Source organism: Opisthocomus hoazin, chromosome 10, assembly GCF_030867145.1.
Source record: "Opisthocomus hoazin isolate bOpiHoa1 chromosome 10, bOpiHoa1.hap1, whole genome shotgun sequence".
In the NCBI taxonomy this organism is placed as follows: domain Eukaryota; kingdom Metazoa; phylum Chordata; class Aves; order Opisthocomiformes; family Opisthocomidae; genus Opisthocomus; species Opisthocomus hoazin.
Genome location: NC_134423.1, coordinates 29,326,994 through 29,340,934, shown reverse-complemented (window position 1 = coordinate 29,340,934; position 13,941 = coordinate 29,326,994). Strand labels below are relative to the sequence as shown.

The 13,941-nt window shown below is 50.2% G+C and overlaps 1 protein-coding gene across 1 annotated transcript in view; it reads left to right on the top strand.

Moving 5' to 3' along the window:
- The first annotated feature begins 1,365 nt into the window (after positions 1–1,365).
- The window catches only part of CHSY1 (chondroitin sulfate synthase 1), a 77,338-nt gene continuing 64,762 nt past the window's right edge, over positions 1,366–13,941 (top strand). Inside the window, exons 1-2 of the mRNA XM_075432064.1 lie at positions 1,366–1,628; positions 10,872–11,367. Of these exons, the coding sequence (XP_075288179.1) occupies positions 1,366–1,628; positions 10,872–11,367 (759 nt within the window). The remainder of the gene's footprint in view (positions 1,629–10,871; positions 11,368–13,941) is intronic.

Below are 13,941 nucleotides of genomic sequence, written 5' to 3'. Positions count from 1 at the left end.
GTAAAGACTGGATGTTTTTTTTCCTGTAAAATGTCAAGGGTTTGGGGCTGCGGTATTTGAAGTGGAAGCACTCTGTAGATGAAACGCAGGTGGAGAGTTGGTGCGGATAAAGAAAAAAGAAATATTCACCCGGTGCAGCTTCACTCTGTCGCGCAGTCATTAGAGCCTCCAGATGGAAACAGACTGACCTATTTCTGGGTGGTTTAATTAGCAAGGTGGGAAAAAATGGAGAGCTGCCTCTGCTTTCGCAGCCCCTGGCACCAGAGCACGTGCCGCACGAATGCACGAGCGCCAGGCAAAACCGGGGCCGGGGGCTGCTCCTCGCTGCCCTGCCTGCCCTCCAGCCCGGGGCTCAGGCAGCAGCAACCCGACCGCGCAGAGGTGGGGACCCCACGTTTCTGCCTGCGTCGGCTTGGCGTGAGCCGTGGTGGGTCTCTGCGGTTATGGGTGATGCACTGGACAAGTCCCAGGTTTCTGGAGTGCTGCGTCCAGTTCTGGGCTCCCCATTTCAAGAAAGATGAGGAGTTACTGGAGAGAGTCCAGCACAGGGCTACGAGGATGATGAGGAGACTGGAGCATCTCTCCTATGAGGAGAGGCTGAGGGAGCTGGGCTTGTTCAGCCTGGAGAAGGCTGAGAGGGGACCTTAGAAATGCCGATAAATATCTGCAGGGTGGGTGTCAGGAGGATGGGGCCAGGCTCTTTCCAGAGGTGCCCAGCGACAGGACAAGGGGCAACGGGCACAAACTGAAGCAGAGGAAGCTCCAGCTGAACCCGAGGAAGAACTTCTTCCCTCTGAGGGTGACATAGCCCTGGCCCAGGCTGCCCAGAGGGGCTGTGGAGTCTCCTTCTCTGGAGATATTCCAGCCCCCCCTGGACACGGTGCTGTGCAGCCTGCTGTGGGTGACCCTGCTTCGGCAGGGGCTTGGGCTGGGTGACCCACAGAGGTCCCTTCCAGCCCCTGCCGTGCTGGGATCCTGTGACCAGTCTCCCAGTGCCTTCCCATTCTGGTCTGAAGGGCCGGGCTGGAGTCCCAGTCCCGGCTGCTGTCCCGGGATGCTGGGGTCCCTGTACTGGGCGGGGGTCACACCCCGGGTCTCGGTCCCCCTCCCCACCGGGGGTGGAGCGGCTGCGCGGCGGCCGGGCGGGGCCGGGGGCGGCGGGGAGCGCGGCGCGGCCCGCACACGGCGCCTGTGCCGAGGGGCAGGGCCGGGGAGGCGGGCGCCCCTTCTTCCCTTCCCTCCCCTCCCTCCCTCCGCTCCGCTTCCCGTCCCTGCCCCTTCCCCCATGGCGGCGCTGGGCGGCACGGCGCGGCTGGCGGCGGCGCTGTGAGGGAGCCTGCGCGGCGCGGCGGCGGGCGGGCGGGCATGGCGGGCCGCGGCCGCCGCGCCTGGCTCAGCGTCCTGCTGGGGCTGGTGCTGGGCTTCGTGCTCGCATCGCGCCTCGTCCTGCCCCGCGCCTCCGAGCTGGCGGCGGCGGCGCGGCCCCGCCGAGCCCGCCCGCAGGGCTGCCGCCCGCCGCCCGCCGCCGCCCCGCCGCGCCGCCCCGGCCCGCCGGCCCAGAGCTTCCTCTTCGTGGGGGTCATGACGGCGCAGAAGTACCTGAGGAGCCGCGCCGTGGCCGCCCACCGGTGAGCGGGCGGCTCCGCTCGGCTGCCTTCGGCTGCGCTCGGGTCCGGTCGGGTGGGTTCGGCTGGGCTCGGGTCCGGACGGGTCGGCTGGGTTGGGGTCGGGTGGGTTCGTCTGGGCTCGGCTGAGCTCGGCTGCGGTCTGGTCGCGTGGGTTCGGCTGGGTTCGGGTCCGGTCGGATGAGCTCGGGTAGGTTTGGCTGGGTTCAGGTTCGAGTCCGGTCGGCTCGGTTCGGCCGCGTTCGGCTCGGTTCGGCCGCGCTCGGCTCGGCTCTCCTCACGGCGCGGCCGTTTCTCCTGAGGAGCGGCTGAGGTAAGAGCCGGCGGGCGGGAGGTCTCCCGCGGCCGGGATCCCCCCCGCCGGCCCGGGGACCGCTCGCCCATCGCCGGGGTGGGTGTGAGCAAGCCGAGGCCCCTCGGAGATCGCTCGGACCCGGCTCTCCTCGCAGCAGCCCGGGCCGGGGTGCGGGGCGAGGGGAGTGAGGTGCCCTGAGCTCTCCCGCGCTGCCCGGCCAGGTGGGCCGAGACGTGAAGGGTCGAGCTGGGTTGCGCTGATGCTCACGCAGGGTCTGGTTGAGCTGGTGCCTGGCAGGCGGGTCCAGCAGCCTCGCGTGAGGATCAGGCCCCCACCATAGCGAGGGGGAACCCACCGCTGCTCACCGGAGTTGTCGAGGGGCTGCCCTCGGTACTTCTACCTTGGGCATGGCCATCACGCCGGTGTGGTCCTTGGCCGCTGCTTCTGGAGAGAGCCGACAGCCTCTGATAGTCATAAAGTTTGGAGACCACTGTAACCTGCTGGGTAGGGAAAAGACCACTGCGCCAAGCCGAGAGTGTGTGCTGAGGAATGAGGCTCAGAAAGCGCGCCTGGGAACAAAGAGTAAAATCAACCTCCGCTCGCTGCAGCGGTCGCAAAGGCTGGACCAGGTAGCGAAACAGCTCGAACAGGAATGGGTGAAACGCTCCTGGCTTCGGGCCGGTGAAGCCAGTGCAGGAACTGGGGTCTTCGAGCCGTGTATTTGCTACCTGAGCACACCTATTTTTGTAGCGGGGACGATCTTTGTGCTTTGCACCGCGTGCCGCTCATCGTGGCCCGCGGCGTGTTCTCCAGCTGTAGCTGGGTATCGGCGTGAGCGCCACATGCTGACGGGACTCCTGTCCAAAGCCTCGGCAGCATCAGGGTAATCATCTCTTCTGTGGGAGACGTGTCTGTGGCTTTGGAGAAACGCTCCGCTCTGTTGAAATGTGCTTATTCCTCCGGCACTCATGCCAGCAGGCAGTGCTGGGAGGCTGTGCGGGAAGCCTGCTTCGGAAATCTGAAAGAGTTAAGAGCTAAAATGTCAGCTCGAGTATACCTCTGCTCCGACGGAGTGCTGTACAGGCAGTGCTGTCAGAGGAGCGGCCAGGGGCTCCGGGGCGGATCTTTCTCTAGTAAAACATCCCCTTTACTCTTGTACGAGAGCAAACCCTTCTCCATCTCCTGCCTGCCCAGGTAGAAAAGTACTTGGCCCTGTTGGCCAGTAAGAACAGGATGGCAAACCTGTCTGTGACAGACCGTCTCCTCCTCCCCCTGCGCAGCGCCAGTTTTGGGGAAATGGTAGCTCTCTTTGTATCAGCATCAAATGCAGTAAAATTGCTTAATTTGGGCAATCTGAAGCATATTGTCCACCAGCCACAGTTTTTAATGGAAACTTAATTCCTTCTTTCAGCAGTAGACCTGTAATTAAGTTATAGAGGGAGTGTGATTGATGCTTTGAAATGGGTGAAAGAATCTGTTTCTTCAGGGTTATGTATTCTTCACTGTGTGGGATGGAGCTTTTTGGATTGCAAATCTCAGCTGTGTAATTTACGTTTACATACAGAACGGCTGTAGTCGTGTTGGGACATCGCGTAACAGGTTTTATGGCAGTATAGTTTGTCTAGCATCCATCAGATTTTGTGTCAGGAATTAAAGAAAGGGAAATTTATCACAGTATTGTCCGGAGATGAGTGTTAGTTGTGGAGCATTTCAGTTTGCTGGTGTGGGAAGGATTCTTGTCCCTGGCTTTGCCCGTGCTTGCTGAACAGTCCCGTGCTGTAGGAGAGCTGGGTTTACAGAACCAGATCTGCAACATTTACTCACACAAAAAAAAGGCTAAAGATGCAACTTAACAAATCCAGCTAATGGAATTGGACTCATTCAGCCCTCAGAAAGAGAGCTGAAGCTTTTTACTGCACTGCTATTTTGGTTTAACCTCTAGAGATGATGTCGGCTCTTGGAAGGGAAGAATAAAGACCTCTTAACGTTGCGGTAGGGCTAAATGCATTTTTCTCCCCAATGTTGGTAAAAGAATCGAGCTAATGTCCTGGTGACAGGAAGACATCTTTTGGGGGAAGGTGGGGAGGGGGAAGAGGAAGACAAACCTGAAATCTTAAATGGCTTTTGATTGCCATGAAGTACTCCGGCAGACAATTGCTGGGATTACTACACTGACAAAGCATCCTGGTGAGCTGAATCGCTGGCACAGCGAGTGAAACGGGAAGCTGCTAGCAAGGCATTCCCGGGGTGGCAGCATGTGCAGAGCCTTGATACCACGCTAGCCAGGGCGCTGGAAGGAATTAGGGATTCAGAGGCCGAATACCTCCAAATTGCTGTAGCTCAAAGGCCGTTTACAGACGCAGCTAAAAGGGACCGGAGCGGAAAGCATTTGCTGATCCTTGCTGCTGTGAATCCAGATAGGGTCTAACAAGAGGGGAAGCAATCCACTTCCTGAACATCAATCATGAGCAAAATGACCACTGCAAGGCAAAATGGGCCTACTGGATTTTCAGGAGACGCTGGCTCTTTGAAACAGTCATGCTTTTGTAGTCTGTCAGGCAGAGAATAAGCTTTAGATCTACGGGTTTTCGGAGGGCAGATTTGTAGCTTCAGCAATGATTGCATCTGACAGCCAGGCTAGCAAAGCTTCCCTTCCAGGAGGCCGGTAAAGTGCAGCAGCAGAAGCTGCGGTGTCACATCAAAGGACAAGAAATAGTCAGGAAAAGAGTTGTGCAGGAAGGAGTTAAGGTATGGCTGGGGTTCAGGGAAAGTGCAACAATATGTGCTAATGGTTTTGCAGTTGAGGGGAGTTGTCCTAAAAGAGCTGCGGGAAGGAGAGGATGGGAATAAGCAGCCTCCCAGAAGATTTAAGTCTGCTGTCTCAGGAACAGAAATATCAGGAAGTCAACCCCTTTTTTTTTTTTTTTTTGCATAGCAACTAGATTTCCTGGGAAACGTGGCAGGAGCCTAGCGTGAATGCAGTTAACGGCAAGATGTTGAGGGTTGGCCTCTGAGAGTATCTCTGCAGGAACACCGCCGCAGTACTTCTGGGTTTGGGACAGTCCCCACGGCACCTTGAAGTGCCACGAGGCCATGCATGCGAGGACCGCGAGCGATGCCGGGGCTTGTGCTAAGCTGTCCCACTCCCGTGGCAGAAGGGTGCCCTTGGGAGGCTCCATGTCAAACGTGCTGCCACACTGTTCATGGTGGCTTATAGGAAACAGACTGCACTGGAATCTAAATACCTGAGTGCTTGGAAAAGCTGAAGTGAAAGGCAGCCAGAAGGATTTGGGGTCTGAAGGAGTTTGTATTATCTGTCTAAGCCTGTGCTAGCTGCTGCAGAAGTGTAATACAAAACACATGTTTGCAGTTCGTTTAAATTCAGAGCCCAGGTTGAGGTGGTTGGGTGGTATTCGGTTTTGGCCGGTTCTGGTTGCTAGTGAGGTAATTTGATGGATTGTGGACCGTGCACTCTTGCGTCTCAGGAGGTCACCTCAGGCGGGTTTGAGCATCCTAACAGTGTGATACATGTTTTGCTTAATGTATCGATCCTACCGCAGTACTGGAATAGCGAGAACTCGGTGTGTCCTGCTCTTGTATCCTCTATCAGAAGTATGACCTGCTTGAGCTTTCGGAGCAGTAAGCAGTTACCTAAAATTTGCAGGAAAGTTTAAGGAACAATATGAAACAAATACAACAGGAGCAACTGGCATTGGTGCATGGGGGATTAGGAGAAATGAAGTCACCTACGTACCCCAGAATAACCGTATGGCCCAAACCTCTGGGACACTTGGGCTGTGATCTTAGTCTGACCTACTGAGCATCGGCGTGCCTACGGATCATGGATCCATTTCTGTCCCTGTTTCCACAAGGAGGGTGGGTTGATGGATACCTGTGGACAGCAAACTGACATAGCTTTAAACTGGAGGAGTTTAGCTCAAAGGACTCTAAGGAGCTGTGGAAGCTGCTTGGGTTCTTCGTTAAAGCTAGGTACCAACTTGTTGTGCAAAAATTTGAAAGGAACGCTCCCTCAGAATCTGAATTCTGAAATGCAGATCTTAACTGACAAGCTCTTTTAAACCTATCTGGAAATCTAAAAAACCAGCTTGTTTTTCTGACCTCTCGTGATGGTCATCTGCAGTACCACGTGCAGGAGCAGCATGCTGATTTCCGTCCTCAGTTCTCCTGCCTGAGCTGTTTGTTGCTTCCCCCATAGCAAGTGTTGCTGGAAAGATGGGACCTTGAGGAACAGTTAGCAAAATTAGCCTTAATTCAACATGAAATTTAGCTGAACCGTGTATTCAAGAAATCAGTCTTTTAAGTCCATTATCATGCTGAGTTCTTTGCAAATTAGGATTTTATTCAGTGTGATTATGCCAGATGACTATTTCTCAAAACTTTAAGTAATTTCTCTGATCTCCTCTAATGGAGGTTCTCAAGCTGCAGACAAAAGCCAAATACATTTTTCGTAATCGTCTCTGGTTTGGGTCTCCACAAAGGGAGCACTGTCTGCATAGCACTGCTGACTGTGCTTCTGCTGAGTCTGCAGAGCTCATAACAAAGCAAGGTAATACAAATAAATAATAAACACTGGAAACTGAACATAAAACTTTCCAGATCTGTGCTCCTACTGCTCCAAGCTTTGCTTTTTAAACTTTTTAAATGAAGAAATGACTTATAACAACATTTGGTGACTGTAGTAGTGGTCACTTTTTAGAAAATACTGTTTTTTTTAGCAGTCTCTTTTTGCACAGTTTTCTGTATTGCATGAATACCTGTACCAGCTGTGACAAAATCTTTGCACCCAGTTTGCTTGTGCCTTGCTCAGATTATGGTACACATAGGATACCCAGTGTGCAAAACCAGCTTAGGGATTGTAAAGTTGACTTGGTAGCCACCAGTACTGGAGCAGTCCTAATGTTCTCTGCCAGGAGGTTTCTTCTAAGGAAGCATTACCTACATTTTCTATGTTTGTGTTTGTTTAAATTGCACTTTGATTCCCTTGTCAATGCTAGCTTCTAGTTGGTTGGAGTTACGGGTCCTGTGCACTGAGAGAAACCAGGTCGCACAGCATCGTGCGTGTTTTCAGTGCTGCTCCAGGGGAAGGTAATAGAGAGCCTTGCTGTCCTGATTCATGCACATCCTCCTGTTTAACTGAGCAGATTCAGATTACATGGAGGAGATAAGGTTGGCATCTGTCAGAGCAGTTTGGTTGCTGGGTTTTTAAATGACCGGTTCAGTACACGTATCAGTTGTATTCAGAACCTGATATTTCTCTCTGGAGAGAGTCAAAATGGCCTTAAGCTGGCTGAGGCCACCAGCGATCACTGCAGCGGAGGTGGTCTCTGCAGGTGTAGGTACAGGAGCCTGGTGGCAGAAATGTTGTCATCACCTTTCCTTTGAACAGCTGAGGGTGACCAGGAGCCCTTGTGGGGAGAAGGAGGGCATCAAGTTTCACTAAAAACATTTCCCTTTGTTTTTTTTGTTGTCAAACATACATTTCATTTGCAGATACGATCTGCAGGTATTATGTTAGAGAAGCCTTGACCAGGAAAGCAATGGCAGCAAGTGGGAGCGGGTGCTGGTGAGGCCGCAGGAGTACGAAGGTGTTGAGACAAGAGCTTCGTGCCTGAGGAGCCGAAGGGGTCAGGTTGCTGCCCATAACCTGAGAGCAGACATGGGAAACTGGACTGGAGATGGGAGGATGGGCAAGAAACATAGCTGTTAACACACGAAGCTGCAGAATCGCCTGTGATTGAGCCAGGTCTGATTCTTCGCAGTGTCGGATAAAAAAGTTAAAAGTAGCTTTGATCGGAATTCATCCCTGCATTTACCAGTCCTTAGTTCTGCTGATAGCTGGGGTCAGAAAAATACTTAGAGATTATCTTACAATCTGTGGTTTGGCTTGCCTGGCCGAGTGCAACAACACGTTTCCTGAGCAAACTGTTCTTTCTGTATTCGCTCCCCACAAAAAGGCCGCATCGAGCAGCGAGCTGTGGCTTAGCCATAAGGAGCAGCACATGGTGACTCCCATTGTTTCAGCCTCTGCCGAGCAGCGCTCGCGTTGTCACAGACATTCGGGCAATTTTTCGGTGTGGGAGCATATTTTGTCTGTCTGAGTTCGAACAAATGCTCAAAGCCACAGTCACAAATAACACGGCGAGTTGTCTCATCCTAGAAATTGCCTTGTCGCAGGAAATGAACAGAGGCTTAGTCAAACTGTGCTGGGGCATGGTCGACGTGAGATCCCAAGGCTGAAACAACGTTGTGGTGCCATCCCAAGTTGCACACTGATCCTTGGGGTGTAGGGCATGGTCTTTCTGTGTACGTTGTGCCCCCCATATATGCAGGAATATGTCTCTGGTTTGCTCCTGTTTTAGTATGAAACTTAAATATGGCCCAGATCCATAAAAAGGTGGAGTCAAACTGGCCTCGAGCTGAGGAGCTTAATGCAGTACAAGGACTGGGAATCAAATGTGCAGGTTTATGAATGTACATGCATTTTGTTCCCTCTCCATTGAATAGGAGCTCTTCTCTTGACAATATTTAGGAGGGGCCTGAGGTGAGGGTACCTGGTTGGAGAGAAGGGAGTAAATTTAAACTGGGAACCGACAGAAGGGGTGGTGGTGTAAAAAAAAGATGTTGAAGATTACTCCGCAAGAGTCCAGAAAGGAGCTGAAGCTTGGAGTGACAGAAGACATCCTGCGTTGTCCATAGTTTGTAGTCATTAGAAAGGCAGATCTTTCAGGATATTGAGAGCAAGTCTGAAAATACGTTGTTTGCTTCTGAATAAAAAAGTCAATAAGCAGAAACTTCCATAAGACTTTAGTGTATAACTTCACCTGGTGATTGTGTGGAGAGTGTCTGGGGTCCACCCAAAGCTGCATTGGGAACCGGTCACAGTGGATGAGATGAGCTGCATTTCTCAGTAGCTTCTACCTTTTCTTTCTATGAGATTAAAATTTGAATGTGTCAAGTACCTTTAGTGAAGAAGTCTTTTAAACTTAGATTGGGAGTTGATATGGGAAGAGCAATTTACCATGTAGTCTTTTCATTCAAGACTAGATGATTTTTATATGGAGTGTGGGTGTCAGAAAATAAACAGAACTTCCTTAATAGTTAGTGAAAGTTTAAGATATGAGCATATCTCATTTTAAAATGGGCAGTTTTCAGTGCTTTAACAGGATGTGACTTCATAACCAGTAGTACCACACATGAATTGCATCATTGATGATTAAAGGCTTCATCACCTCTGTTATGAAGTCAACAGGAATGTTTCCATTGGCTTTACCCTGTGCTCTTCTGGGAAGCCGGGATGTAAACTTTTGCTAAGAAACATTAGCCACTGCAGTAAGAAATCCAGAAGACAAAGCTTTTAAAGTAATTGGGCAATATTCATTACATGAAGCTGAATTAGTGTGTAACCATTAGGGTGACGAAGTCGATGTTTAGTTAGTACTAATTAAATACCTTTGTGTTTCCCAGTGGAACGTAAGGAATAATTTTTGTGAAATATTTTTACATTTCAGACTTTTTATGGTGTTTTGTATGGTAGCTAATTCTGCAGATTTCGAATGTCCGATGGTCTGTACTGCCCAAAATCTGCACTGCTTTTGGCAAGAAACCTATGTTGAGAGGCATCTGGTAAAAGTGACAGTGATGCATTGAAGGAATGCTGTGTCCTTTACCTTGAGAGTGTTTTCACATTCATCTTTGAATATAGGTTATATTCTGAGCATGGTTGCCAAGCATAATTAGAAAATATTCACCTAGACAAAAAGGGGAAAACCTGTTTTTTACCAATGAAAATAGTTTTCTGTGAGTTTCTGTGAAGGATACGTGACCTCTGTTGTTCCCCAGGTAGAATTTGAGAAAATGGCACTGAAAGCTTTAAATTCACAATTTTTAGCGCAAGGCTGTAACAGTTACATGGTTGAAAATCGTCCCTGGAGGAGGTCAACTGTTCTGCAGTCTGCCTTGAGAAATCATCCTATGGCTCTTCCTGCAATATAAGTGACCCAGTTTGCCCACACAGATGGGTTGGATTTGGCAGAGAGGAGCACAGAAGGTGTGGAGCAGATGTTGTCGCTGTGCCGCTTCGCACAGAAAAGGCTCCTTTTTGTGACGTTCCTCTCTACTAAAATCTGGTCTTAAGTGTGTGGAGAACTGCTGGAGGTGCAGGTGTTGGTAGCCCCAGGTCTGTTGGGATTACATGTTTTGCATGCGTCTCTAGGACTACTTTTCTACTAGACCTTTGCTGGTGTGGGCAGACCCATTTGAGGTTAGTGTTGCTGCCTTGCTCTGTGCTTTTCCAGCTGTCGCAAACAGGCAGGAGCATCTTACTTCTGTCAAAGCCCTACCTGCTTCTCCACATAGCATCTAGAGAAGTTACCATTTGGGATGTTTCCCACAGGATATTGTTTCCTCACAAGTTCGTGTGAAATTTGCATCTGTTTGCGCTGTGGAAGTCACTACTTGTGAACGCAAGTTTGAGCTTTTGGGGGACTTGGGAGATGGATATGATGCTCAGTAACTTGCAGGGAAGCTTTGGAGGCATTAAATCCAGTTTTATGTGAATTGTTTGCCCATCTTGGCTCCTGTTGGCCTTGCTCTGTGTCTTGTGACCAATAGCTGTTAGACCAATGCTGAGTGTGCTTAAGAAAGCCTGCCTGCTACTAGTGAACTACTACTATTGAATTATTTTTCTGTCAGATACAGCTGCAAAAATGATATTCAGATGCTTGTCATGTCGTAATTTTTTGTATTATACCAGTTGCTGTGTGTGCCATGTGAATGTCCTCATTTGCATGGAAAAAAAATAACCCTTCAAGGTGTTTAAAAAGAAAATTTATAGCAGATGAGGTGTAGTTTCTTGGAGCGGTCTCTGGTAGCACCTTCTGCCTGCCTTGGTTTGCATACTTAATTAGTCCTTATTGTCTTTTTCAATCTAGAACGTGGTCCAAAACCATTCCTGGCAAGGTTGAATTCTTCTCCAGCGAGGGTTCGGACACCTCTATTCCCATCCCCATTGTGCCGCTTCCAGGTGTAGATGACTCTTACCCACCCCAGAAGAAATCTTTCATGATGCTCAAATACATGCATGACCACTACTTGGACAAATATGAATGGTTTATGAGAGCTGATGATGACGTTTACATCAAAGGGGACAAACTGGAGAACTTCCTCAGGAGTTTGAACAGCAGCGAGCCCCTCTTTCTTGGGCAGACTGGCCTCGGCACCACAGAGGAGATGGGGAAGCTGGCGCTGGAACCGGGTGAGAACTTCTGCATGGGGGGACCAGGAGTGATCATGAGCCGGGAAGTCCTGCGGAGAATGGTACCCCATATTGGCGAGTGCCTGCGAGAGATGTACACCACCCATGAGGACGTGGAAGTGGGAAGATGCGTACGGAGGTTTGCGGGAGTGCAGTGTGTATGGTCGTATGAGGTAAGGACAAGGGCATGGAGAATGAGATGTGTGTGTTTTGGGGCAGGTGGAGGAGAGGGTGGGGGAGGCTGGCAGCAGGGGATTGCTGTTGTACGGCTGCGCAGCAGTTCCTACAGAGCTCACCTCCCTTCGTGACTTGACCATCCGACTATACAGTTTCTGCGCTCCTTGTTTCCTACAAGTGTCACCCTGGGAGAGACCTGCACAAATATGGAAGTGCAGCAGTAAGGAGGGAAATGGAGACTGACATTAGGCACATTGGGGTGAGGGGAGGAACGTTCATCATTCATAACAGTTATTTTTATTTAGACAGAAAGAGAATAAGCTTAAATCAAAACGGCCGTGAGTCCCTGCAGCCTTGACTGTCCAAGGCTCTTTCGTCGTCTTTAGCTGGGTATGTCATGGTGTCAGTGTGGAAAATAGATGATACAATTACTATGTTTCTTGCTGCAGTTGAAATGTGCAAGGCTGACAGATGTTTGCCCTGACAGTGACAGGTTTTTTCCAAACTACAGCCATAGCAGAGATGTCTCATGGTGGCTGGCACTGTCACCCTGCATGCTGAGCTGAGCCCATGTCTGCTGCTGCTCGGGGAACTCGTTGGCAGCCCCATTCCGCAGATGCCTGCTCAGCAGGTCCTTGACGTCAGCAGAGACAAGCCACCACTGACACCGAAACTCAGGGTCTGCCCACACTGACGTGGGTGCGAATTTGGTATCTTGGGGGAAAAAATGAGAGTCTGCAGCCTGTTTGTGGCAGAGTTTCCTGCTGCTGTTCCTGCTGGATGCTGGGGCTGGCGGCTCCTCCTGGGGTGAGGGGGGCTGCTCCTGCCTGGGTGTGCTGGGCTCTTTGAAGTGAGTCCTGGGTGTTTACAGACTGTCTGATTGAAAACACCCGCTGGGCTTGAGCTGCAGCGTCTCCTCTAGTACCAGGGAAAATGCTGGTGGGCCTGTCTTAGAAATAAGGGAGAAGTTGAGAGCAGAAGAGAGGCTGAACAGTTTGTCTTTTTTAAACAAACATTTGTAACTTGCATGCAACTATTGCTTTGTCCTTTTATGAGATGTGGTAAAGAGGGGGATTCTTCTGCCCGCGTGATGGAGGAGTTGTGGTCACGGGTGACAACACATACAGCTGCTGACCTGCTCTTCCACTGGCGAAGACCTAGGTTAGACTTTTGACACTGAATTTCTGCCCCTGAAAGCTGTTGCTTTGTTTCAGTTCGCAGGTCAGTGACAGCAGAGCCTCTGAGGAAGGGGAAGCAGGTTTCCAGCTACAGTAATTCATTCATATCTTTTGTGCATAAAGACTTTGTGGACTAACAGCAGCTCTCCACATTCCCTGCTTAAAGACCTAGAACTAGTTTGTGTATTGCCAGTGTCGTGGTTAGCCCTTCATAAGTGGTCAGTAATTTTTTCCACAGTTTTTAGCAGCATAAAATTTTTGCTCTCGAGTTTCTGAGTTGAAATAACTTGGTGTGAACGCCTGTACCACGTGGCATTTGATAGTGTACCAAAGGTCAGCGTTTTGGTCCTGCTGAAACTGGCAAAGACCTCCTGAGTTCAGTATGATAAAATTTTGGCTTGAAGTAGCTGATGATAGCACACAACTGCAATAGGAATGCGATCTGACATAATTAGATTGGGCTTTTCTCAAAATCAGTTTTGTTTGATCAGCGAATTATCTGCAGTGCTGGATTCTCTCACGTGCCATAGATTACTTAATATTGGTTAGTGTGAAGTGTATGAACTGTAAGATGTTCAGAAGTAACCCGTGAGTGTGAGATGTTAAGGCTCAGCTGTTTTGGAGAGAGGGAAGAGTTTTGGTGATGAAAGCACACTGCTTCTGGAAGGAACAGGCCCACTGTTATTTGGTTGAGGCTTTTCAATTTAAAAACCTGTCACATTTTCCTTTTTTTGATCTGATCCTCTCATTGCCCAGACAAATATTCAATGTGACTGGTATTTTATTTAAGATAAAGCAATAGCTGTGTGAAATAACACAGCTGTCGTAGCAGCTGTATTAGGAAAGCTTGGTGTAAAAGCGACATTTTCCATGTCTTGTACGTTCATGAACATCAAGTAACAGGCCACTGTAAGTGAACTGAATAGCGTTGTATTTCAGTGGGCTTCTGACAGAGCAAATAGTTTATCTGTGCCTGCTCTGCTGAGGCACAGCCACCACATCCTTCACAATTCCCGTTGAAAGGGAAGCAGCGACAGCATGAGGCTCAGCAAACAAACGGCCTTGGCCTCAGAAAACGCAAACTGTAAACTTCTCCTGCGCTTCCTGCAGTTCCTCCTATTCTGGAGAGTCTCAAGTGGCAGCACGAACGAGGAGTTCGGGTCTTTGCAGTCACACTCAGCTCTTTGGTTTTCATTCGTGGTGCCTCGGACATGGAGGGCCCTGCTGAACCTCAGTGTGGGTGGTTTATTTCCCTGCACTGTTCTTGCAGTGGGCTCTGTGCCCAGAGTCGTTTTACTCATCTCCATGACTGTCACTGCCCCCTTTCTCCGATTTTAGGATCCCACAATGTCTTTACTGTGCTGCTCATCTTCCCTGGCTCTGGCTCTGGTG